A 24,560-nucleotide genomic window follows, 5' to 3' on the forward strand; every position below is an offset into this window, starting at 1 on the left:
TATTTTGTTTGCACAGAGAGGTTTTATTTTGAGTTCATGGTGTCATTGCTGTCCTTGTCACCGGGCCTTGCCAGCTGCTGAAGGACAGGAACAGAAGCTTCATCTGGCTTATCATTATCATGCAGCATGTACGTTCCCCTGAATCCAAGGTTAAGCCACTGAAACGGGGGATGTTTGTCTTTGGACAGAAGTGCTTTGTCCTGTTACACAGTGAAAACAATCTGCCTGAATTGTGAGCATTCAAAAGCAAGGGTAGGATATAAACTGGAGATATCTTTCAGCCCTTACCTGGGTTCCGGATGAGTTAGACTGTGTGCCAAACTGCTTTGTTCCTGGTCCACATGATTGTGCCCACCTAGAGAGAAAATGATCAGTACCTCTGGATCAAGGGTTCCCAACCTGGGGTCCACAGACCCCTCAGTTAATATTTGGACTCCATGGCATACAATAAACTGAGAGCCCCTGCTCTAGATTAATCTGGCTGTCCAGAAGGATCAAATGCACTTTATGTCGGTCTTCCAATATTAATACCAATCTCTGCATACCTAATCTGTATTGAACCCTTTAGTCAATGAAGGCTTTGTGGTGTCATCACCAGAGGGAGCGTGCACAATGCCTGTTGGAGACAGATTCATTTATGAATGTGGATGTAGGGATTTATAATGGACACGAGTAAAAATACTATTGTGAAATAGAATCTGACAGGCCCATGTATGTTTATCACACTTAATTTAACACTACCCTTAGCATTGTACTCCAGCAAATCAGCATATGGATAACTGCCTGAATATTTAACACCTAGAAGTGTTCACACCTTAAGTACAAGTGCCACACTTCAATTTATTGTGTTTGCACACGATCTGTGTACATTGTGCATGGATCGAGGAATTCTTCTTGTCAGAATTGTGTGGCTTGCTGAAACAGAACTCTTGTGAGAAGTTAGAGAAAGTGAAGATCTTCTGCTAATGTTAGGACCTAGTAATGTTTTTGTTAATCTGAAATATAATATTATTATTTTTTTAATATCAGTTAGAATATTTAATTGAATAACAAAATTGGAAACAAAAGAAATATAATATTATTGTTTTAAAATATTGAATCAGTTGATGATAGCTGTTTCTGACTCAATGTAAAATAAAAACAAATACAGAGATATTCAACAGATAAGACAATAACAATACAAAGAGAAACAGCGTTAGCTGATTGGCTCAATGACCTTTGAACTGAACGTCTATTGCGAGGTCTACCTGGGTCCATCTGCCCATCATCCTTCACCCATAGCCAGTCCACCAATCACCTACCGACCCTTGCAACACCCCTCCTCATCTTCTCTTTATACTCTCTATCTTCCCTCGCTTCCAGGCAAGGATGCAAGGTTTTCACCAGCGATATGAAAGATCCCTGTAGCAAGTTGTCTGTTGCTCCAGGTTCAGTCTCTTGTACCTCTGTCATCAAATATTTAATTTGAAAACAGAGACGCAGCTGCTGCCTGGTCTGCTGAGCATTTCCACCAGTAACAGCTTTTCCACTGGATGTCTTTCTTTCCCGCACAGAAGTTTGGTCTTGTGCTGTGTATTGTGTCTGGATATCGACTGACTTTCTGTAACCTGTTTCTGAAAGATATACGCAAGGGAAAGTTCAAAATCTATGTTCACAGAGCAGAGCAAAACTAATAAATGAAAGTCAAGAAACTATCAAGTCTGATATAAAAACACAATGCTCAAAATACTCTGCAGATCAGGCAACTTCTGTAGAAAAGAGAAACAGAGTTAACTTTACTCATTTGTGCATTTTTGATTGGTGATTGTTAAGCCATTATTTATTTATTCAAGTTTACTGCCATAGACATACGTACCCAGGGAATCAATGGCATGAAGATTAACGTTTTGCAGTATGGATTAGATCCTCTTGTTTCAGTTAGAAAACCCTAGGTCAAAATGGGGAAGAAGAAGAAACATCAAATTAATTTTAAATCACAGAGGATGGCTATGCCAACAATTATCTCTGATAACGTGAGGCCAGGGTTGTCCGAAGGATTAGCTATAGATGAAGTCATCCAGTGAATAGAAATGAGAAAGAAAGACTGCTACACAATAAATGAAAAAGCTATGTAGTTAGAAAAAGAGAAGATTCATGAAAGAAATGTATCAGTTTGAATCAGTGGAAGGTATACTGACTGGCTGCATCACAGCCTGGTATGGAAACAGCAATACCCTTGAACGGAAAATCCTACAAAAAGTAGTGGATATGGCCCAGTCCACCATGGGTAAAGCTCTCCCCACCAGTGAACACATCTTCACAAAACGTTGTTGTAGGAAAGTAGCATCCATCATCAGGGATCCTGCCACCCTTGTCATGCTCTGTGGTGAACTACATATACCAGAGTGGTTTGCTCCCAACAGACCCCTGCTGACTGCTCTTGTGGCTCCTCCCACAAACCCCTGTATAAAGGCGAATGAGGCCTGAGGCCGGCCCTCATTCTCCAGGATGTAGTGTTGTTCATTCTTCCAGTCAATAAAAGCTGATATCTCACTTCTTACGTCTCAGAGTGAGTTATTGATGGTGCATCATGCTCTCTTCTCATTGCTGCCATCAAGAAGGTGGTACAGAAGAATCAGGGCTCTCACCACCAGGTTCAGGAACAGTTATTCCCCCTCTGCCATCAGGCTCTTGAACCACAGGGGATAATTTCACCCAACTTTACTTGCCCCATCATTGAAATGTTCCCACAACCAAAGGACACTCTTTCAAGGACTCATCTCATGTTCTTGATATTTATTGCTTATTATTTAATATTTGTTTTTTCTTTTTGTATTTGCACAGTTTGTTGTCATTTGCACACTGGTTGAATGCCAAGTTGGTGCAGCCTTTTGTTAATTTATCGATTCTACTATGCTTACGACTCTATGATGGATTTGTTGAGTATGCCCACAAGAAAATTAATCTCAGGGTTGGGTATATGTGCTTTGATAACAAACTTAGTAGGAAATTTTGAACTTTGAAACAGGGCTGATAAGAGTTGGGTTTTGACGTGGTGAGAGAATACCATCCCAAATTCTGACCTCTCCCTGGTCAGGAGAAGTTACAGGAGACTTTGAGAACATCCTTAAAGTGTTCCCTCAGTTTTCCCTTGTTGTCACAGAGCATGGAACAAAGTGTCTACTTGGGAGACCGGCATTGCATGCTCCAACAGGCCACTCAGTAGCCTTGGAGAAGCTAATGTAGTCGCTTTTATCCTAACTTATTGCGAACTTAGAGGGTTTTGTGCAGGTTACATGCTTCCAGGGTTTCAATGTGTGTTCAGTGAGTAGTCCATGATCAGGCCAAGGATAAATAGATGGATTGTGAACTTTGACAGAGCTCTTGAGCTTCAAACACTCTACCTCAAAGGGCCAGAAGCTGTGCAGGTGCACTGAAGGATATGGTGAATTTCATCATCGATATTGCTGGCAGGAGGCTTCTGAGATATAGGAGGTGGTCCACGTTTTCCAGGGTCACATCGAGGATGTCTGGCGTGATGGGGGCAGTGTGGTGCAGGTTGGTTGAGGACCTTAGTCCTGCAAATGTTGAGTGCGAGGCCTTTTATTTCATGTAGTTGACTGAACGAGTTGATGACAACATGGAGCACAACCTCCGATCACATCCATATGCAAATGTCACCTGTTTGCTGAAAGAAATTGGGGTTCTAAAGTGGGGGTGATGTGGAGAGGAGAGATGGCCAATATAATGAGCAGTGGGCAGTGGTGACTCCATCTATTATCCACTTGCCACTGTCTCCCAACTACACTCCCCTCAATGCCCCTTCACTTCTCCTTGGCCCACCAATCACCTCGAACTCCTGTCTCAACTCTTCTCCTCTCTCCTTTATGCTGACTGTCTCATCTCTTCACTCTCAGTCCTGATGCAGGGTTCTGACCCGATCTATCCACAATGGCCTTCCCTCCACAGATGCTGCTCAGCCCACTGAGTACACCCAGCAGATTGTCTGCTGTAAGGAGACTGATCTGACAACAGGGGAATCTCTCTGCTGCCCGCCACAGGGAAAATCACCGCTGGGTTCCTCCACGGAGGGCTACTCTGTGAATTGCAGTTGGATTTCATCCACCTGGGGGCACAGTGGGTTGTGTTTAGAAAGGGAATTCCATAATTAGGAGGACAGATACTGTTCTTTGCATTTTGGAACAAGATAAGGCAAAGAATGATTGTAACACTACACCATATTTGATAAGCTGGTCTCTCAACATTAAGGGGATATCAAGATGGAATCACTCCCCAAATGTTTCTGCCCTTCTAACAATGTGACCTGGAAACTCGAGTGTATGCACTATGTGACAGAAGTGGGAAAACCAACAGGAAATGTTCCAAGTGTGCAGAGCACACAATGTGAAATTGGCTCGTTCTCAGCCAGACAAACAAACTCAAGCTGGCATGCGGGGATACACTCCATCATATTGACATGAGGACACTGGCAGGAGAGGCTTGAGTTTTGACTAGGGAGAAGAAAAGAGACCTCAGAGAGCGGCCTGCTTGAACGACAGGTGATGGGATAGCACTTACCTGAAGTAAAAGCAGAAAATGCAGAAAGATAGTGGCAGCATTAACATGTCAGGATAATTAGAGGCCATAAGGAGAGTTTGGGCAAGCTATGGTTGTTTGCTCTGAAGGCTAAGGGCAGACCTGGTAGAGGTTTATAAGGCTATGAGAGCCATAGATAGGGTAGACAGCCTTTTGCCCGGGGCTGAGAAGTCCACTACTGGAGGACATGAGAGGAGGAAAGTTCAAAGGAGAAGAATTTTACACAGAGAGTAGTGGCTGTCTGGAACAGACTGTCAGGAGCGGTGGCACTGACAAATGTAAAAGGACTGTTTGAGAAGTTCCGAGATGAGAATGTGAACATACAGACAAAAGAAGGTATGGCAGAAGGGATTAATTTAATGAGTTGTCGTTAACATAATTAATTTGGTGTGACATCACAGGCCGTAAGGCCTGTTCCTGTGCTGTACTGTTTTATCTTCTACGTCAGGTTGAAGACTCCATATCAGTTCTGCCCACCCTTTCTGACAAATAGTCTCCCATCTTGTTACAAGGATTACTCCTTAGAAACAATGATCATTTAGGTACAGAGAGATCTGTATTTGCTGACAAGCACCTTTATTGTCTCAAATAAAAATTTACCCAACCAATCACCTACATGTTTCCCTGACCCCCCATGACCGAAGAATAGGAAAGGTAATACCCGGGGAAGGAGTCCATGCTCCGACGTGGGTGCTCCATTTCCATGATGGTTGCTGTCCACGGAGTTGTAGCTGCTTCACATTCAAAGCCTCTCAGTTTATACACTTCCCTTACAAGTTCAAATGTTGCATTTCAATCTTGTTGGCTTGGGGGTCAGTATAAATTACTATAGTAATTTAGTGGATCACACTGTAAATCTGCTGTTGCAAAGAAAAATTCATGACATGTGAGTGATGAGAAACCTGATATAGGTTTCTAATGAGGACTGAGAGTGGGAAGGGGCAGGGAGAGGGGGATCATGTTTGGGAAAAGGAGAAGGGAGAGGGGAGGGAGTGGGAAACACCAGAGAGACGTTCTGTAATGATCAATAAATCACATTGTTTGGAATCAAGTAACTTTATCTGGTGTCTCAGGGCTGGGTGTGTCTGCCCCGCATTCCTTCTCTGCCACCTGCCTCACACCCCTCTGCGACATTCCACCCTCGCCATTCCCAACATCATTTGCTCCTGCCAGATTTACAAACTCGCTCTCTCCTCTGTGTTGACAAATACAATACTGTGCAAAAGTCTTATGCGCCCTACCTATATATACTGTGTGAGATTAAGACTTTTGCACAGTACTGTAAATGCCAGGAACAATCAAATACTTGACACCCTAAAAACAAGCTGAAAGCACATACTACTCTGCCCAAGGACAGCTTGTGTCCTGCTGTTACAAGGCTCCTGAATGGTCACCGTGTAGACTGGACTCCTGATTTCCCAGTCTCCCTCACTCTCATTGTCTGCCGACACTGGACTTGGACTGTAACTGTAACACCTCATTCTGCATTCCATTACCTTGTTCTCCTCTGCTACAGATGTGAGGAAATCACCTGTACGGCTGGCATGCAACACTGAGCTTTTCACTCTCTCTCAGTACGTGCAGCAACAATAAACCAGTTTACCAGTTTTATCTCTTGTGTTACTTTAGCACCTTGTCGTAAGGTGTGTAAAGAAAAACAATAACCTGGGAATAATGTGCCAGAACACTTGGTTCTCATTTATCAGAATCAAGATTAATAACACTGGAATATGTCATGTAATTTCTGTTCTGCAGCAGCAGTACCAAACAATATATACTAATAAAAACTGTAAATTACTGTAGATGTTATATATATATATATATATATGTTAAATTAAATGTCATGCAAAAAATAAGTAGGGAGGTAGTGTTTTGTGTTCAATGCCCATTCAGAAATCTGATGGTGGAGGGAAAGAAGCTGTTCCTGAATTGTTCAGTGTGTGTCTTCAGGCTCTGATGGTAGCAATGAGAAGAGGGCGTGTCCTGGGTGACGAGGGTTCTTAATGATGGGTGTCCTCAATGATGGATGCTGCCTTTTTTGAGGCAATGCTTCTTGAAGACGTCCTGGATGCTGGGGAGACTGGTGCCTGTGATGAAGCTGACTGAGTTTACAACCTTCTGCAGCTTATTTCCATCCCGTGCAGTGCCCCCCCAACACACACACACACACACACATACCAGATGGTGATGCAGCCAGACAGAATGCTCAACACCATACATCTGCAGAAGTTTGTGAGTATCTTTGATGACTTGCCAAATCTCCTCAAACTCCTCCGACTCAGCAACACGATGTAACTCGATTAAATTTCCCGGACAGGAAGATTTACAGAGATGGAGGTATCTTTGATTGGGTTGGTGATCATGAGGGGCCACGCGGTCTCATTTTGAGCCAGCTTTTGCCATCCACTCATCGTTGGTGATATTGTATGACGAGCATGTTGCTGCTAGTGACTGTGGGAAGGAGCAGAACGTGATAAGTTCTCTGCAACCTGCTGCCTATTTGGAATCAGTGTGCAGAATAACACCTTGTTTTCACAGAACACCTTGTACTTCAGCTTGTGCAAAACTCTTATGAGGCAAAAATTTTAACGTCATCAAAACAAATCGCAGGACAATCGCGACTCTGGAACCTGAGACCAAACAGAGCACTGCTGGTATGAACTCAGCGGGTCAGGCAGCGCTTGTGGACATAAAGGTCACGACCCTTCATCAGGAATGGTGCAGCCAGTCAGGTCCATGCTAGCTGTCAGAACCATCGCATCCCTCCCATCCCTCACTGTATCCCTGCAACCCCACCTCAAATCTCGGTGACATATCGTGCAAAGTTGTAGATAGGACAGAGCACACGGCCGCGAGTGCATGGGGAGGAACGTAAGGTGCCGAGGATGCCACCTTTTGGGGAAAGCTAACACAGTTAAAGGGAGAAGCATGCAAAGCCCTGCTGAGGTCAGGATCCAAGCTGGTCACTCGAGTTGTGAGGCAGTAGGTCTGCCAGCCGTGCTACCATGTTACCGCTTTGTAGAGTTGGTAGATAAGCTTCCTGCAGGCTTGAAGAAGCTTTATCCCTCCTTCATCCCCACCTACCTGGTTAGACCCCAGCAGAACCACTAAAGTGAGTTGAGGGTTCTGTAATTTGGACCTTGGTTGGAGATGGAACAGGGATCCACCAGCAACTGGACAGCAGAGTTCAGTGGGTTATATTATTAGGAGAGCTTACATAAATCCAACTTCCTTTCCTTTGATTATAAGATGACTAATTAAGTCAATTAATATTTGAGAAGATTTTGTACAGAACAATGGAGCAATTATTTCCTCTGGTGGTGGAACTAACAATGGAGAACTGTCATAACAACAACATCCAACCTACTGCAACAGGGTACAGGCATAACATTCAAAGTGAGTACCCTACAAGAAGTATTGGATACAGCCTAGTCTGTCATGTGGGTAAAGCCCTCCCAACCATTGAGCACATCTACACAGACTGGTGTCGCAGGAAAGCAGCGTCCACCACCCAGGTCATGCTCTCATTTCACTCCTGCCATCAGGAAGAAGGTACAGGAGCCTCAGAACCCACACCACCAGGTTCAGGAACAGTTATTACTCCTCAACTTACCCCCATCATTAAAATGTTCCCACAACCAATGGATTCACTTTCAGGGACTCTCCATCTCATGTTCTCGATAGTTATTCCTTATTTATTTATTTTTTATTATTATTTCTCCTTTCAGTGTTAGCACAGTTTGTTGTCTTCTGCACTCTGGTTGAACCCCGAGTTGGACAGCCCTTTATTGATTCTGTTATAGTTATTATTCTATAGGTTTATCGTGTATGCACAAGAAAATGAATCTCAGGGTTGTATACGGTGATATATGTGTACTTTGATAATAAACTTACTTTGAGCTTTGAAACCAGAAAGCCATCCTTCAGACAAAGCATGGTAAAAATCCACAGCTCTGGAGTTTGGATCCTGAGGAACAAATGAGTATCTTCATGGTTAACACCAAGAGAACTTTTTAACTTATCAAGGCATTTGGACCAAAGGCAGGAAAATGAGGTCAACATCTGTTAGGTTCTCATTGGATGGTTTAAGAGGCTCAAGGGCTTGAAAGGTTCCCTTCTTCCTTTGTATTAGTTATCATTATTTATTCATTTATTGAGAAACAGCACAGAATAGGCTCTTCTGGACTTTCCACTACGCTACCGTGCTGGCCGTGTTCATTACAATGAACATTGTATTCCAGGAATATCACGCTGGCAGCCTGGGAGGAGGAGAGAGATAGTGACGAGCCAGCTCTTCTAGGGAAATGCTCGGTCATTTTGCTGAGCAAAGTAAACCTTCATCCTGCTCTCCACACAATGGTTCTTATCAAAATGTGCCACATCTTACCATAAAGAACATTTAAATTATTCAAATATTGACCTGTGGTGTGGATTATTGACAACTCTGTTGGCCTGCCTTTGATATGAAGGTGGCAAATGTGATGAATGCAGTGGATTCAAAAATAGTACGGTAATAAATAGAATAAATGGCAAAAATACTAAGAAGCTGGGCTCTGAGTCAAGTATTCAGGAGCCTTCCGCTCCCGCTCTGGTGATTTTTATTGTGTAGGTAGTTCACTCAACATCCTTTAGAAGAGCGGACCGGACAGGAGGCTGCCCCTTGAGTTTGCCTCCTTATGAGGTCACGACAACAGATTGAACACAGAGCATGTAACTTATCCTGTCTCCTTCAGTAATGTGCAGGAGATCAGACTGCAGGTGCGGAGTAATCTTGTCAAGGCTCCTGAATACTTGACTCAGAGCCCAGCTTCTTAGTATTTTTGCCATTTATTCTATTTGCAGGACTTCCTTGTAATTTCTAAGTAAAAGACATTACTTAGTGTGGGGCCCTAGCTCCTGCACCCCTAATGGTCACCACCATCTCCGAAGACAAGCTACAAAGCGTGTGATGCCTGCTGGGGATCACCTCTTACAGGCCCCTCCAAAGCCCCTGGCATGGCTTTATATAACTGAGCCACAGAAGTTCTCCCTCTTTGAGAAGAGGTGCGGGAGTTTCATCATCCAGTAGCTACAACTCACTGGTGCTGAGGGCCAATTTCACCCTCACACGTCCCCTCAGCACGCTGTCAGAGTACCAAGTCTGACGGGCAGCTAACACAGATGAACGGGTGGCGGTAATATTGTGGTCAGCGCGATGCTGTTACAGCGCCTGCAGTCCGGCTTCACTCCTGCCGCTGTCTATGTCCTCCCCGTGACCGTGTGCATGTTTTCTGGTCGCACCGATTTCCTTCCACGGTCTGAAGATGTACGAATTAGTAGGCTGATTGGTCACATGGCTGTAATTGGGTGACCCAGGCTTGTTGGGTTGGAAGGTCCTGGACATTACGGAAAAAATTTAGCTCTGAATCCTTGCCAGAAGGGTTTAGTAGCCACCATTTATAATGTGATCATGAAAATACAGCCAGAAGTATCAGAAAAAATTAAGAAGGAATGGGAAAAAGAACTTCATTGTCTTATACCCACTGAGCAGTGGGAGAAAATTTTTACAATTAATCAATTCCTCTTCTATTTGTGCTAAACATGACCTAATACAATTTAAGGTTGTACATAGAGCTCACATGTCCAAGGATAAACTTGCTCGATTTTACTCTCATGTTAATCCAACCTGTGACAGATGTTATTCTGAAGTTGCTTCATTGACCCACATGTTTTGGTCTTGCCCTTGTTTGCAAAATTATTGGAAAGATATTTTCGGTACTATTTCAACAGTTCTGAATATCAATTTGCAATCGCATCCTATTACTGCAATTTTCGGTTTACCAAAGGTGGATAATATTTGTTTATCCCCCTCAGCTTGACGGATGATTGCACTTGTTACATTAATGGCTAGAAGATCTATCCTATTGAATTGGAAAGAAATTAATCCTCCAACTATATTTCAGTGGTTTTCTCAAACTATCTCTTGTTTGAGTTTAGAAAAAATTAGAAGTATTGTCTTTGATTCTTCAGCTAAATTTGAAGAAACTTGGAGACCATTTATCCAACATTTTCATATCAGTTAAACTGACTTTTCCTAAACCCTGCTTCTATTATCCTTAATTATTTGGATGGAGGTGCGGAGTTATTGACGCTACTGTGTATATTTGACATAATGCAATGGCCCATGTTGGTTAGGTTTTTTTTTCTTCTCTTTTCTTTTTTGGGGATTTTTTTTCCTTCTTCTTATTTACTCCCTTTTTCCACAATTATTGTGAGCTTGGGAGGTTATTATCTATGGATTATCATCTATATGAATGTATATTTAACCTATTAATTACGTGCTTTCAAACTCTCTGTATTCATGTTTCATTTATGTTTGTTTAAAATTAATAAAAAGATTTAAAAAGGAAAGAAAGGAAGGTCCTGTTACCATGCTGCTTCTCTAAATAAAACAAAAACAGAGTTCTTGCCCTAAAGGCAAAACATTCTGCTTTGAGCTTTGGAATTCTGGAAGAATTGTTGGTGTTTTCGACTAGGGAGAACATGAAGATGGCACTAATATGAAATTTTGGGGTAAAACAGGTTTTGTGGTTAGGTTACTGGACCAGAGGCTCAGACTGATGACCCAGAAGTATTGGTTCAAATGCACTGTGACCTCTGGGAATCAAATACCTATGTGATTCAAAAACTATCTAACCTTAAAGATAATACTGGTCAGGGAGGCAAAGTGTGTTCTCGATATTATCTGGGGATGGGGGCCAATTGGGAGAGCCGCCCATTGAATAGTCAAGCACACAATGACGTCCATCAGTCAGGAGTGATTGGAGTGTGGTGTGTCACACAGCTCTAGCAATGAAAGAGGCAGTCTGATATTGAATTTCGTGTGTGCAGTTTGGGCACTGACTGAAAAAGATGCTGCATGCACTGTGCAGGATTAGCCTCCATCTTTTGTTTTGGTAATCTCATCCACAAAAATTTATGGTGGCCATGATATCACTATCCTTCAGGTTTTGTAGATAAAATAACAGATGCGTTTTAGGTTTAAGGGAAACCATATCAACTCCTTTATTGTCAACCAAGCACAGAACATAAAATGTGGTTTAAAAAAAACTTCACTTCATTATGTCATCACATCAGACCAGCCTCTTAAAGTGAGCCCCAACTCAATGTCGGTGGTTGTGAATTATGCATATGTTTCCAACCCTTACATTTCTAGAATGTCTACGAGATGGCTTTTTAGAGCAGCTGGTGGTTGAGCCCACTAGGGGATCAGCTATTCTGGATTGGGTGTTGAGCAATGAACCAGAATTGATCAGAGAGCTTAAGGTAAAAGAACCCTGAGGGGCCAGTGATCATAATATGATCAAATTCACCTTGAAATGTGAGAGGGAGAAGCTAAAGCCAGATATATCAGTATTACAGTGGAGTACAGGGGATTGCAGAGGCATGAGAGAGGAGTTGGTCAGAATTGATTGGAAAAGAACACTGGCAGGGATGATGGCAGAACAGCAACAGCTGGAATTTCTGGAAGCAATTCAGAAGGTACAGCGTATATACATCCCAAAGAGGAAGAAGTATTCTAAAGGCAAGATGATAGCACCATGGATAACAAGAGAAGTCACAGCCAACATAAAAGACAAGGAAAGAGCATATAATGCAGTAAAAATTAGTGGGAAGTTAGAGGATTGGGAAGCTTTTAAAAACCAATTGAAGGCAACTAAAAAGAGTCATTAAGAAGGTAAAGATGGAATATGAAAGTAAACTAGCCAATAATATTAAAGAGGATACCAGAAGCTTCTTCAGATACATAAAGTGTACAAGAGAGGCGAGAGTGGATATCGGACCACTGGAAAACAATACTGGAGAGGTGGTAATAGGGTGAAATCTAAGTGGCTGATGAACTAACTAAGTATTTTGTATCAGTGGAAGACTAACAGAATGGTGGAAATTCCAGATGTCAGCGGTCATAAACTGCGTGAAGTTACCATAACTAGAGGAAAGGTTCTTGCAAAGGTCTGAAGGTAAAATTAGTCACCTGGACCAGACAGACTACACCCCAGGGTTCTGAAAGAGGTGGTTGAAGAGATCATGTAGGTATTAGTGATGATCTTTCAAGAATCACTAGATCTTGGAATGGTTCCGGAAGACTGGAAAATTACAAATGTCACACCACTCTTCAAGAAGGGGGAGAGGAAGAAAAAAGGAAATTATAGTCCAGTTAGTCTGACCTCAGAGGTTGGGAAGATACTGGAGTCGATTATTAAGGATGAGATCTCAGGGTACTTGGAGGCATATGATAAAATAGGCCATAGACAGCATGGATTCCTCAAGGGAAAATCTTGTCTGACTAATCTGTTGGAATTACTTGAAGAAATAACAAGGAGGATAGACAAAGGAGAATTGGGGGATGTTGTTTACTTAGATTTTCAAAAGGCCTTTGACAAGGTGCCACACATGAGGCTGCTTAACAAGTTATGAGCCCATGGTCTTACTGGGAAGATCCTAACATGGATAAAGCAGTGGCTGATTGGCATGAGGCAAAGAGTGGGAATAAAGGGAGCCTTTTCTGGTTAGCTGCAGGTGAGTAGTGGTGTTCTACAGGAGTCTGTGTTGGGACCAATTCATTTTACATTATGTATCAATGATTTGGATGATGGAATTGATGGCTTTGTTGCAAAGTTTGCAGATGATATGAAGATAGGTGGAGGGAAAGGTAGTTTTAAGGAAGTAGAGAAGCTACAGGAGGACTTGGATAGATAGGAGAATCAGCAGAGAAATTGCAGATGGTATACTGTGTCGGGAAGTGTATGGCATGGACTTTGGTAGAAGAAATGAAAGGGTTGACTATTTTCTAAATGGAGAGAAAATACAAAAAACTGAGGCACAAAGGGACTTGGGAGTTCTTGCACAGGATTCCCTCAAGATTAATTTGCAGGTTGAGTCTGTGGTGAGGAAGGCAAATGTGATGTTAGCATTCATATCAAGAGGACTAGGATATAAAAGCAAGAATATAATGTTGAGGCTTTATATAGCACTGGTGAGATCTCACTTGGAGTATTGTGAGCAGGTTTGGGCCTCTCATCGTAAGGGGTATGCTGAAACTGGAGGGGGTACAAAGGAGGCTCACGAAAATGATTCTAGGATTGAATGGCTTGTCATGTGAAGAGTGTTTGATGGCTCTGGGCCTGTATTCACTGGAATTCAGAAGGATGAGAGGTGATCTCATTGCAACCTATTGAATAGTGAAAGGACTTGATAGAGTGGATGTGGAGAGGATATTTTCTATGGTGGGAGAGTCTAAAACCAGAGGACACAGCCTAAGAATAGAGGGGTGTCCTTTTAGGATGGAGATGAGGAGGAATTTCTTTAGCCAGAGAGTGGTGAATCTGTGGAATATGCCACAGACAGCTGTGGACGCCAAGCCTTTATGAAGATTTAAGGCAGAGGTTGATTCTTAATTGGTCAGGGCATGAATGGATACGGGGAGGGCAGGAGATTATAGACAATAGACAATAGGTGCAGAAGTAGACCATTCGGCCCTTCGAGCCTGCACCGCCATTTTGAGATCATGGCTGATCAACTACTATCAATACCCGGTTCCTGCCTTGTCCCCATATCCCTTGATTCCCCTATCCATAAGATACCTATCTAGCTCCTTCTTGAAAGCATCCAGAGAATTGGCCTCCACTGCCTTCTGAGGCAGTGCATTCCAGACCCCCACAACTCTCTGGGAGAAGAAGTTTTTCCTTAACTCTGTCCTAAATGACCTACCCCTTATTCTCAAACCATGCCCTCTGGTACTGGACTCTCCCAGCATCTGGAACATATTTCCTGCCTCTATCTTGTCCAATCCCTTAATAATCTTATATGTTGCAATCTGATCCCCTCTCAATCTCCTTAATTCCAGCGTGTACAAGCCCAGTCTCTCTAACCTCACTGCGTAAGACAGTCCTGACATCCCAGGAATTAACCTTGTGAATCTACGCTGCACTTCCTCTACAGCCAGGATGTCCTTCCTTAACCCTGGAGACCAAAACTGTACACAATACTCCAGGTGTGGTCTCACCAGGGCCCTGTACAAATGCAAGAGGATTTCCTTCCTCTTGTACTCAATTCCCTTTGTAATAAAGGCCAACATTCCATTAGCCTTCTTCACAGCCTGCTGCACTTGTTCATTCACCTTCAGTGACTGATGAACAAGGACTCTTAGATCTCTTTGTATTTCTCCCTTACCTAACATTACACCATTCAGATAATAATCTGCCTTCCTGTTCTTACTCCCAAAGTGGATAACCTCACACTTATTCACATTAAACGTCATCTGCCAAGTATCTGCCCACTCACCCAGCCTATCCAAGTCACCCTGAATTCTCCTAACATCCTCATCACATGTCACACTGCCACCCAGCTTAGTATCATCAGCAAACTTGCTGATGTTATTCTCAATGCCTTCATCTAAATCGTTGATGTAAATCGTAAACAGCTGTGGTCCCAATACCGAGCCCCGTGGCACCCCACTAGTCACCACCTGCCATTCCGAGAAACACCCATTCACCGCTACCCTTTGCTTTCTATCTGCCAACCAGTTTTCTATCCATGTCAATGTCTTCCCCCCGATGCCATGAGCTTTGATTTTACCCACCAATCTTCTATGTGGGACCTTATCAAATGCCTTCTGAAAATCGAGGTACACTACATCCACTGGATCTCCCCCGTCTAACTTCCTGGTTACATCCTCAAAAAACTCCAATAGATTAGTCAAGCATGATTTACCCTTGGTAAATCCATGCTGGCTCGGCCCAATCCTATCACTGCTATCTAGATATGCCACTATTTCATCTTTAATAATGGACTCTAGCATCTTCCCCACTACTGATGTTAGGCCGACAGGTTGATAGTTCTCTGTCTTCTCCCTCCCTCCTTTCTTAAAAAGTGGGATAACATTAGCCATTCTCCAATCCTCAGGAACTGATCCTGAATCTAAGGAACATTGGAAAATGATTACCAATGCATCCGCAATTTCCAGGGCCACCTCCTTTAGTACCCTAGGATGCAGACCATCTGGACCTGGGGATTTGTCAGCCTTCAGTCCCATCAGTCTACTCATCACTGTTTCCTTCCTAATGTCAATCTGTTTCATTTCCTCTGTTACCCTACGTCCCTGGCCCATCCATACATCTGGGAGATTGCTTGTGTCTTCCTTAGTGAAAACAGATCTAAAGTACTCATTAAATTCTTCTGCCATTTCTCTGTTTCCCATAACAATTTCACCCAATTCATTCTTCAAAGGCCCAACATTGTTCTTAACTATCTTCTTTCTCTTCACATACCTAAAAAAGCTTTTGCTATCCTCCTTTATATTCCTGGCTAGCTTGCGTTCGTACCTCATTTTTTCTCCCCGTATTGCCTTTTTAGTTAAGTTCTGTTGTTCCTTAAAAATTTCCCAATCATCTGTCCTCCCACTCACCTTAGCTCTGTCATACTTCCTTTTTTTTAATGCTATGCAATCTCTGACTTCCTTTGTCATCCACTGTGGCCCCTTTCCCCCCTTTGAATCCTTCCTGCTCCGGGGGATGAACTGATTTTGCACCTTGTGCATTATTCCCAAGAATATCTGCCATTGCTGTTCCACTGTCTTTTCTGCTAGGATATCCATCCAGTTAACTTTGGCCAGCTCCTCCCTCATGGCTCCATAATCTCCTTTGTTCAACTGCAACACTGACACCTCCGAGCTGCCCTTATCCTTCTCAAATTGGGATTGAAAGGAAAATTGGATCAGCCTTGATGGAATGACAGAGCAGACGATGGGCCAAATGGCCTAATCTGGCCCTATATCTTATGGTTTAATGGGCTTATTACTTGACAATCCTATAAGTGTGTGTGCTCTGTTTTATCACAATTTTGTGAGTACTATCATCACCTGGCACTAGCTAATATGGAGGAGATAGTTACCATTTTGAAAGGGACGTACATTTACTCGACAACCAGAGCCAGGAAAAACTTTAACACATTTTGCAAGCTTAGTTGAATGGGCAAGCACCATCCAAGTGTGGCTAGCGATGCGGGAGACATCGCTTACAGAGGCCTGAGAAGCGTTGAGGGATGTTCCGAGTGTCAAGGCTATAAGCTTGCAGACTGCTGAAGCTGGACACAACAGCTCCACTTGCTGAGGCACTGTGTCATTCCTCCATTCAGACCCGGAGGATGAAAGATCCAGAAATATTTCAGAACCTGGCCAGTTTTTTCCCTGGAGGGAAAATCTACCGGTAGTAAGAAAGCAGAAAATGTTACTCGAGCATTTTCAGAGAACTCTTGGTGAGCTGGCATACACGCTGTGGAGCAAAGGAATGCTTAATCTGTCGAGCAAATGGCAATCAGAGGGGGTAATTTGTCCTTGGTGAAGTCAAATTTCTCAAGTGGTTCTGGATTGCAGGCGGGAATGGAAGTTTCTACACTACTTTAGCAGCATTCCAGGCTCTCTTCCCAGAACTCTGCTGCACTGTTATCAAAGGCAAAGAGAGCCAACAAAGTTGGAAAGTGAAATGGGAAGACATGATTCCGAAAGGAAGTAAGTTTAAATGAATGCAAATGAGGTAGATCAACCCCAGGGTAGGTGAGTGGTAAAGGAACTGGTGGGGAAGGAGGGGGGAAAAGCTGGTGAGCATCTGGGAGAGGTTATATCAGAAGGAAGTAAGTAGAGGAGTGGAAATGATGGGATGCTCTGGGTGTCCGTGGGCTAATTAGCCTCCCTCTATGGAAAAGATATGAGGCAATCGTTGTTATGGGGCATTTAGTAATGACTTGTTGCTGTGTTTGCTAGCCTCTCATGTTTCCCTTTGCCTTCCCAGATTGTCAAGAAGGCAGGAATCGATGCCGAGTCTCCTATGATTGGAGATAAAGTGTTTGTCCACTACACCGGGACCCTGCAGAATGGAAGCAAGTTTGATTCGAGTAGAGACAGAAATGAGCAATTTGTCTTTGATCTGGGGAAAGGTAAGTGACTTCCAGCAAATGAGCCCCTGCTGGAAAAGCTAAATGTAGATATGAAGGTGAAAGCATTATTTAATATGTGAAATCTGTAGTCAGATGAAAACAAAGTTTGTATCTGTCCACCTTCACCCTTAAACATTAGAAATGCAGAACCATCAAATCACAGCTCCACAATCAGTAGCAATGATCTCTCTTCCAGTTTTCTCTGATACTTCCAGGAATTTATCCTTGGTCTCCTTACCAGTGTACCCCATAAAATCATCACATCAGATTCACCACGAATACTGACTGCATTCACCTGTCCTCAGAAACTCCTTCTGATAGGCACAGCATTTGTCTCAGATCTAGAACTGAATGAGTAGAGAACGCCTTCAGCTGAATGAAGCCAAACTGTACCCCACAGTCTGTGTTCCCCATCAGCCCCAGTTTTCCTGGCGTCTGTCCGAAGATGAACCAAACCCTTCATCACTGTGTATGTGGTCATGAAGACGAACCTCCATCCCATACCTACTCTATCAGCAGTACTTCCACTTCCAAAACGTTCCCTATCGTTCTTTCTACCTGAGTTATCTGGTAGTGCAACCTAACTCAATTCAATCAGACTTAACACCACAGTTCTCTTTGCTGTGTGTGTGTGTGTGTGTGGTGAATTCTGAGGAATGAAAGCACTAAGATGTGTCATTATTGCTTTACATCATTGTCTTATGTACAGTTTTGTGCAAAAGTTTTAGGTACACACCCCCCCCCGGGGCCTAAGACTTTTGCACAGTACTGTAGTAATTTCATGTATTGCACTGTACTGCTGCCACCAAACAAGACACGCTCCATGACATATGTGAGTGATGGTAAACCTGATTCTGATGTGGATCTCCATAGTGAACTGAGAGTGGGAAGGAGACAGGGAGAGGGAAATCATGTTTGGGAAAAGAGGAAAGGAGAGGGGAGGGAGCGGGAAGCACCAGAGAGACATTCTGTTATGATCAATAAAGGAATTGTTGGAATCAAATGACCTTGCCTGGTGTCTCAGGGCTGGGTATGTCTGCACACAACGCCTCCCCCCAAACTGGGCACTCCTTCTCTGTCACCTGTCCCACACACTCCACCCTCACCATTCCCAACATCAACTCCTGTAACAATCAATGAAGTCAACATCAAAGTAAAATTATTATCAAAGTACCGTCTACCACCTGAGATTCATTTCCCTGTAAGCATTTACAAGGAAATAAGACACGCATCACCAACGACCAATGTTGAAAAGAAGACAAGTGGTGCAAGTAAAGAAGTAATATCGAGAATGTGAGCCGTGGAGCCCTTAGAAGTGAGTCCATAGGTTATGGAATCAGTTTGGAGTTGTGCTGAGTGAAGGTATCCACTCCAGTCTAGGAGCCCGATGGCTGTAGGGAAATAACTGTTCCAGAAACTGGTGGTATAGGACTTAAGGCTCCTACACTTCCTGTTCGGTGTGTTACGACTGTGCCCCAACTCTGAGGGGACGAAGGGTACAAAGTAGCCCCCTCCTTTTTGAGAATTGCAAGATCGCTATTAATTCAGGTCAGGAGACCCAGGAAATGAGAGAGAGACGTTTGGAATGTGCCCTGGCCTCCGCGATACAAAGCCACGGATAACGGCCATTGTCTCTTGGAGACGGAATTGTGTATTGAGTACTGTACTATTCATTGAAGTCCTCAGGGGATGATCAGAGGGGGCTGGTTGAGGGATTACATCATCCCAACCTGATTGACATCTGAGACCCCGTGAGTAAGGATAAAAGAGGGTCTGGGGAACAACCCCTTTAGACGCACCAGGAGAGACACTGGAAGTCCCGTGACAGCGTTTGGTAGCGACAGCCGGTGGGAGGCTCGCGTGCGTCCTTCCCCTTTGCCGGGATTGGGGGCCTTACCACGGAAGACGGTTTAGCTAAGAAGAAACCACCACCAACGAAATTTCGAAGGATCGACATCATAAAAAGGAAACGCTGGCAAGTTAAAAAATCTCTCTCTTGACTCCAACCAAAGGCTGCAGCCTGCATGAACTTGAGTGACTTTTATATTTCCATCGGACAATACATTATCCCCTAGACAACGATAGAGCTATTTCTTATTGATTATTATTATACCCACGCTTTTAGATTTAGTATTGACGACGTATATTATCTGTATGTTTGCATTGATATTAATTTTGTGTATTTTTATCAATAAATACTGTTAAAGATAGTACCATCAGACTTCAACGGACCTCTCTATCTTTGCTGGTAAGTGACCCAGTTATGGGGTACGTAACAACTTGGGGTTCTCGTCTCGGGATTTGATACCAAATTGGGGAGCCAGTGAATCGGGCTTGTAAGTCCAAACTTGGATCTGGTTACACGGGTAGCCAGACGGGAAACCAGCAAAGATGGACATGGATGAATTTATAGAAAACCCGACTCTGGAGGCGCTAGAGGCGGCCAACAAGTCAGAATTAATAAATAGTGCGAAAAGACTAAGCCTCGCAGAGGTGAGGTTGTCGATGAAAAAGCGGGAGGTGCGGAGGGCCATAACTCAGTATTATATTGTGAAGGATGTGTTTTCAGCTGAGGTATTGGAAAATATCCCTGAAAAGGCACCAGCTAGTGGGACGGCTCAGTTAGAGTTGGAGAAATTAAGGTTGGAACATGAAATTAAATTAAAGCAGCTGGAAGCAGCTGAAAAGGAAAAAGAGCAGCAAAGAGCCAAAAAGCAATGGGAGCATGCGCTCCAGCTAAAGGAGTTGGAGCAGGACAGAGCTGAGAAACAAAAGGAGCATGAAATTCAGTTAAAGCAGCTGGAAGCAGCTGAAAAAGAGAGGGAGAGAGCGGAGAAAGAAAAGGAAAGAGCCGAGAAGGAGAGGGAGGCAAAGAAACAGAGGCAACGTGATTTGGATATGGAGAAGTTAAGGCAAGAGTGAAGAGCTCAAGGGTCAGACCAAGAGGAGCGGTATAATGTTAGTCGGGAGTTGAGGGTAGTACCTCCGTTCGAGGAGACGGATGTTGATAGTTATTTCATGCTTTTTGAAAAGGTGGCAGTGAATCAGAAGTGGCCCAAAGATCAGTGGGTGGCGTTGTTACAAAGTGTGTTAAAAGGGAAGGCACAACGGGCATTTGCGGCATTGTCCATGGAGGAGGAAGAGGCGGAGAGTTATGCCAAAGTAAAGGAGGCAATTCTCCAGTCCTATGAATTGGTACCTGAAGCGTATAGACAAAAGTTCAGAAATTTAAAGAAAGGGTGGAATCAGACGTATACCAAGTTTGCCTATGAGAAGGGTGTGCTCTTGGATCATTGGTGTACAGCAGAAACAGTGGAAGAGGATTTTTGGCGTCTCAGGGAGTTAATTATGATTGAGAAATTTAAAGGTTGTGTTTCGGAGGATATCCGGATGTATTTGAATGAGAAGCCAAATAAGTCCATCTCCGAATTTGCTAGGTTCGCAGATGAATATGCCCTAACCCACAAGACAAAGTTTTCCTCGAATAAAAGTTACCAGAGAGACCGTGGGAACGATAGAGAAAGCCCGTCGGCTGAGGCAGAGGTCCCGCCGGGAGCTTGTGGTAAGATTGAGAAGGAGAGGCAAGACGGCAGGAGAGTTCCGGGCTTGACCTGTTTTAATTGTGGAAAGGGGGGACATATTGCATCTCGGTGCTTTGCTCCGAGGAAAGAGACAGGAAAAGGGAAAGCAGCAGTCCCTATAGGATGTGCCGTGGTGATCAGTAAATCGACAAGAGAACCCCGGGTAGACAAGAGTACGAGAAGGGTCTGAGACTTGTATGTCAAACGGAACTGTGTCTGTGAGAGAGGGAGACCCACCAGTTCCTGTGCGGATCTGGAGAGACACGGGAGCTGAACTGTCATTGATTAGCAGTAAGGTACTGGATTTTGGTCGCAAGACGGGAATGGTAGCTTTGAAAGGAATAGGAAAAGGGACAGAAACGGTGCCCTTGCATAGGATCATTATGAATTGTGAGCTGGTATCTGGACCAGTTGAAATGGGGGTGCGATCAGAATTCCCGAGAACTGACGCGGATGTCCTTCTGGGTAATGATTTAGCCGGTGGTAAGGTTTGGTCAGCAATGAAGCTGATGAGACAGCCGGTGGAGGTCCCGCCCCTAGATTCCAAGATCTATCCCGCATGCGCGATCACTCGCAGCATGTCGAGAAAGGCAGCTGAGAACGAGAGCAGTTTAAATCCGGCCAGTATCGATTTGGCCGAGACGTTTTTACCAACCCTGTACCACGAGGGTTTAGAGGGTGGTAAAACGAAGAGTAGTAAAGTGAAAGAGAGTAAGGGAGAGGAGGTAGACCTGCCCTTAGTGAGGAGAAAAGTTTTAGAGGCACGAAATAAAGATGAGAAACAGATAAAGCTGTTAAAAGGTCCAGAATTAGACATGGATGATCTGTCTGGTTTGGCAGAACTGTTTGAAGAAGTTGAAAATTCTAAAGGTGTTCCCGATAATGAAATGAGGGCAGTCCTAGATGAAAAGGATGCCATTACCTTGAAGAAGTCTGCTGGGCTGGCAGATGAGGTTGTTTCAGCCCGCAGGATTGAGGTTGAGTTTACCCAGAGTTGCCCAGAGAGTAGCTGGGAGGAGCAAGGGAATTTGGAATTTGAAAAGGGTACGGGTATTGAAAGCCTGGAAGAGGCAAATGTCCCATTTGAGTGTGTTCAAGATGTGGATGCACGTGGTACTGAACCTAGTAATGGAGCTCAGAAAAAGTCTGAGGTATTTGATTCAGTTGAAAAGGAATGCAGTCCTTGTGGGTCAGATGGACTTGGTTCAGTGAAGAAAGGGTTAACCTTGGTAATAGTGGGAAGTGAGAGTTCCCAGTTGATTGTGCTCGAAGGTGTGTTAAAAGTTAGTGAGGAGATAAAAGGTGGTGAGGTGAATATTATGATTGAAGGAAAAGGGAAAAGTGTAGTTTCCAAATTGAATGAAGAAAATTTAAAGTCTGGATTGATGTCAGAAGCAGCAACCAGGCTGCAGAGACAATGGCTTGGTACCGCGGTGCCTGTGAATCAATTACAGGTTGAGTTGGAAGGTAAAGGGGCCCCACACGCTATTGTTATTCCAGAGTGTAGTGTGAAACCGCAGAATTCGAAATGCTGTTTGAACAAAGAGGGATCGCTGGCATTGAGAACTAATAGCCTGAAGGGTCCTAAAGAGAAAACTAGCAACTTGCATAAAATTAAAGAATTGTGTGGAAATTCGGAAAATGGTCTAAGTTTGGAACACATTGTTGATAAAATAACTCCTATGAAAGGAGCGGGCGAAAGCCTATTTCGCCAGGGTGCACAAGCTCACCACATGGAAGTTAACTGGAAAAGAGGCGAGGGTTAATGGGACGCCATTTTTAAATAGCAGAAGCCGGTTTTAAGGGATTTCGACAAAGCATGTGAATAATAAAGACAACCCCCATGGAAGACTGACTGTTAAGTTTGAAAGTAACATAAAGATTCGTATTTGCATGAACTTTTGTAGTATACACGTAAGCTAAGATCACAACTCTTTAGTTTTTGTTTGCTGAAGGAAAGAAATAAAAATAGGTAGTTATTAAATTGAAGTCTGATGCTACAAGACTTTAGTAAGGTACAAGATGTTAAGATATTAAAGGAAGTGACAATGTAATCGTTAACTGTTTAGATGCTGAATTGAATGTTTCACTGTATTACTCTGTAGTGAAAAAAAAAAACTTTTGTATTGTGTTAGATTCTAAAATCCTGTAAGACTCTGTATTACTTTGTTTTTACCGATGGTAAAAACGCGTTGAAGAAAGGGGGTGTTACGCCTGTGCCCCAACTCTGTGGGGCTGAAGGGTACAAAGTAGCCCCCTCCTTTTTGAGAATCGCAAGATTGCTATTAATTCAGGTCAGGAGACCCAGGAAATGAGAGAGAGACGTTTGGAATGTGTCCTGGCCTCCGCGATACAAAGCCACGGATAACGGCCATTGTCTCTTGGAGACGGAATTGTGTATTGAGTACTGTACTATTCATGGAAGCCCTCAGGGAATGGTTAGAGAGGGCTGGTTGAGGGATTGCATCATCCCAACCTGATTGACATCTGAGACCCCGTGAGTAAGGATAAAAGAGGGTCTGAGGAACAACCCCTTTAGACGCACCAGGAGAGATGCTGGAAGTCCCATGACAGCGTTTGGTAGCGACAGCCGGTGGGAGGCTCGCGTGTGTCCTTTCCCTTTGCCGGGATTGGGGGCCTTACCACGGAAGACGGTTTAGCTAAGAAGAAACCACCACCAATGAAATTTCGAAGGATCGACATCATAAAAAGGAAATGCTGGCAAGTTCAAAAATCTCTCTCTTGACTCCAACCAAAGGCTGCAGCCTGCATGAACTTGAGTGACTTTTATATTTCCATCAGACAATACATTATCCCCTAGACAACGATAGAGCTATTTCTTATTGATTATTATTATACCCGCGCTTTTAGATTTAGTATTGACGAAGTATATTATCTGTATGTTTGCATTGATATTATTTTTGTGTATTTTTACCAATAAATACTGTTAAAGATAGTACCATCAGACTTCAACGGACCTCTCTATCTTTGCTGGTAAGTGACCCAGTTACGGGGTACGTAACAGGTGGTAGTAGTAAGAAGAAAGTATGGGCTGGATGGTAGGGGGTCCTTGAATTTGGATGGTAGGGGGTCCTTGAATTTGGAAGGTAGGGGGTCCTTGAATTTGGATGCTGCTTTCTTACAGAAACCCTCCCTGTAAGCGTGCTGACTGGCGGAGTGGAGTTGCTCCCTGTGAGAGCTGCAGTTGGGTGGCCGTGTTGATGTCAGCAAGAGGAGCTGTGACACACTCAACATGGTTCCTCTCAGGGAGCCCCTGCCCACTGAGCCGTGGGGGCAATTCATTTCTGCTCATGAACATTTGAGTTGCGCTGACACCCAGCTTCTATGGGATCCTTCCCGGCTGCTGTCTGCCTGTGTTACATCTCACAGTCGCTGGTCACTGCTGCTTCACACTGTACTCAAAGAGCACTG

The 24,560-nt window shown here is 43.7% G+C and overlaps 1 protein-coding gene across 1 annotated transcript in view; it reads left to right on the forward strand.

The window, feature by feature from the left end:
• The window catches only part of LOC140731960 (peptidyl-prolyl cis-trans isomerase FKBP5-like), a 266,947-nt gene that overhangs the window by 141,976 nt on the left and 100,411 nt on the right, over positions 1-24,560 (forward strand). The window contains exon 2 of the mRNA XM_073053970.1: positions 17,403-17,547. Coding sequence (XP_072910071.1) covers positions 17,403-17,547 — 145 coding nt within the window. The remainder of the gene's footprint in view (positions 1-17,402; positions 17,548-24,560) is intronic.

This window comes from Hemitrygon akajei, chromosome 8, assembly GCF_048418815.1.
Source record: "Hemitrygon akajei chromosome 8, sHemAka1.3, whole genome shotgun sequence".
In the NCBI taxonomy this organism is placed as follows: domain Eukaryota; kingdom Metazoa; phylum Chordata; class Chondrichthyes; order Myliobatiformes; family Dasyatidae; genus Hemitrygon; species Hemitrygon akajei.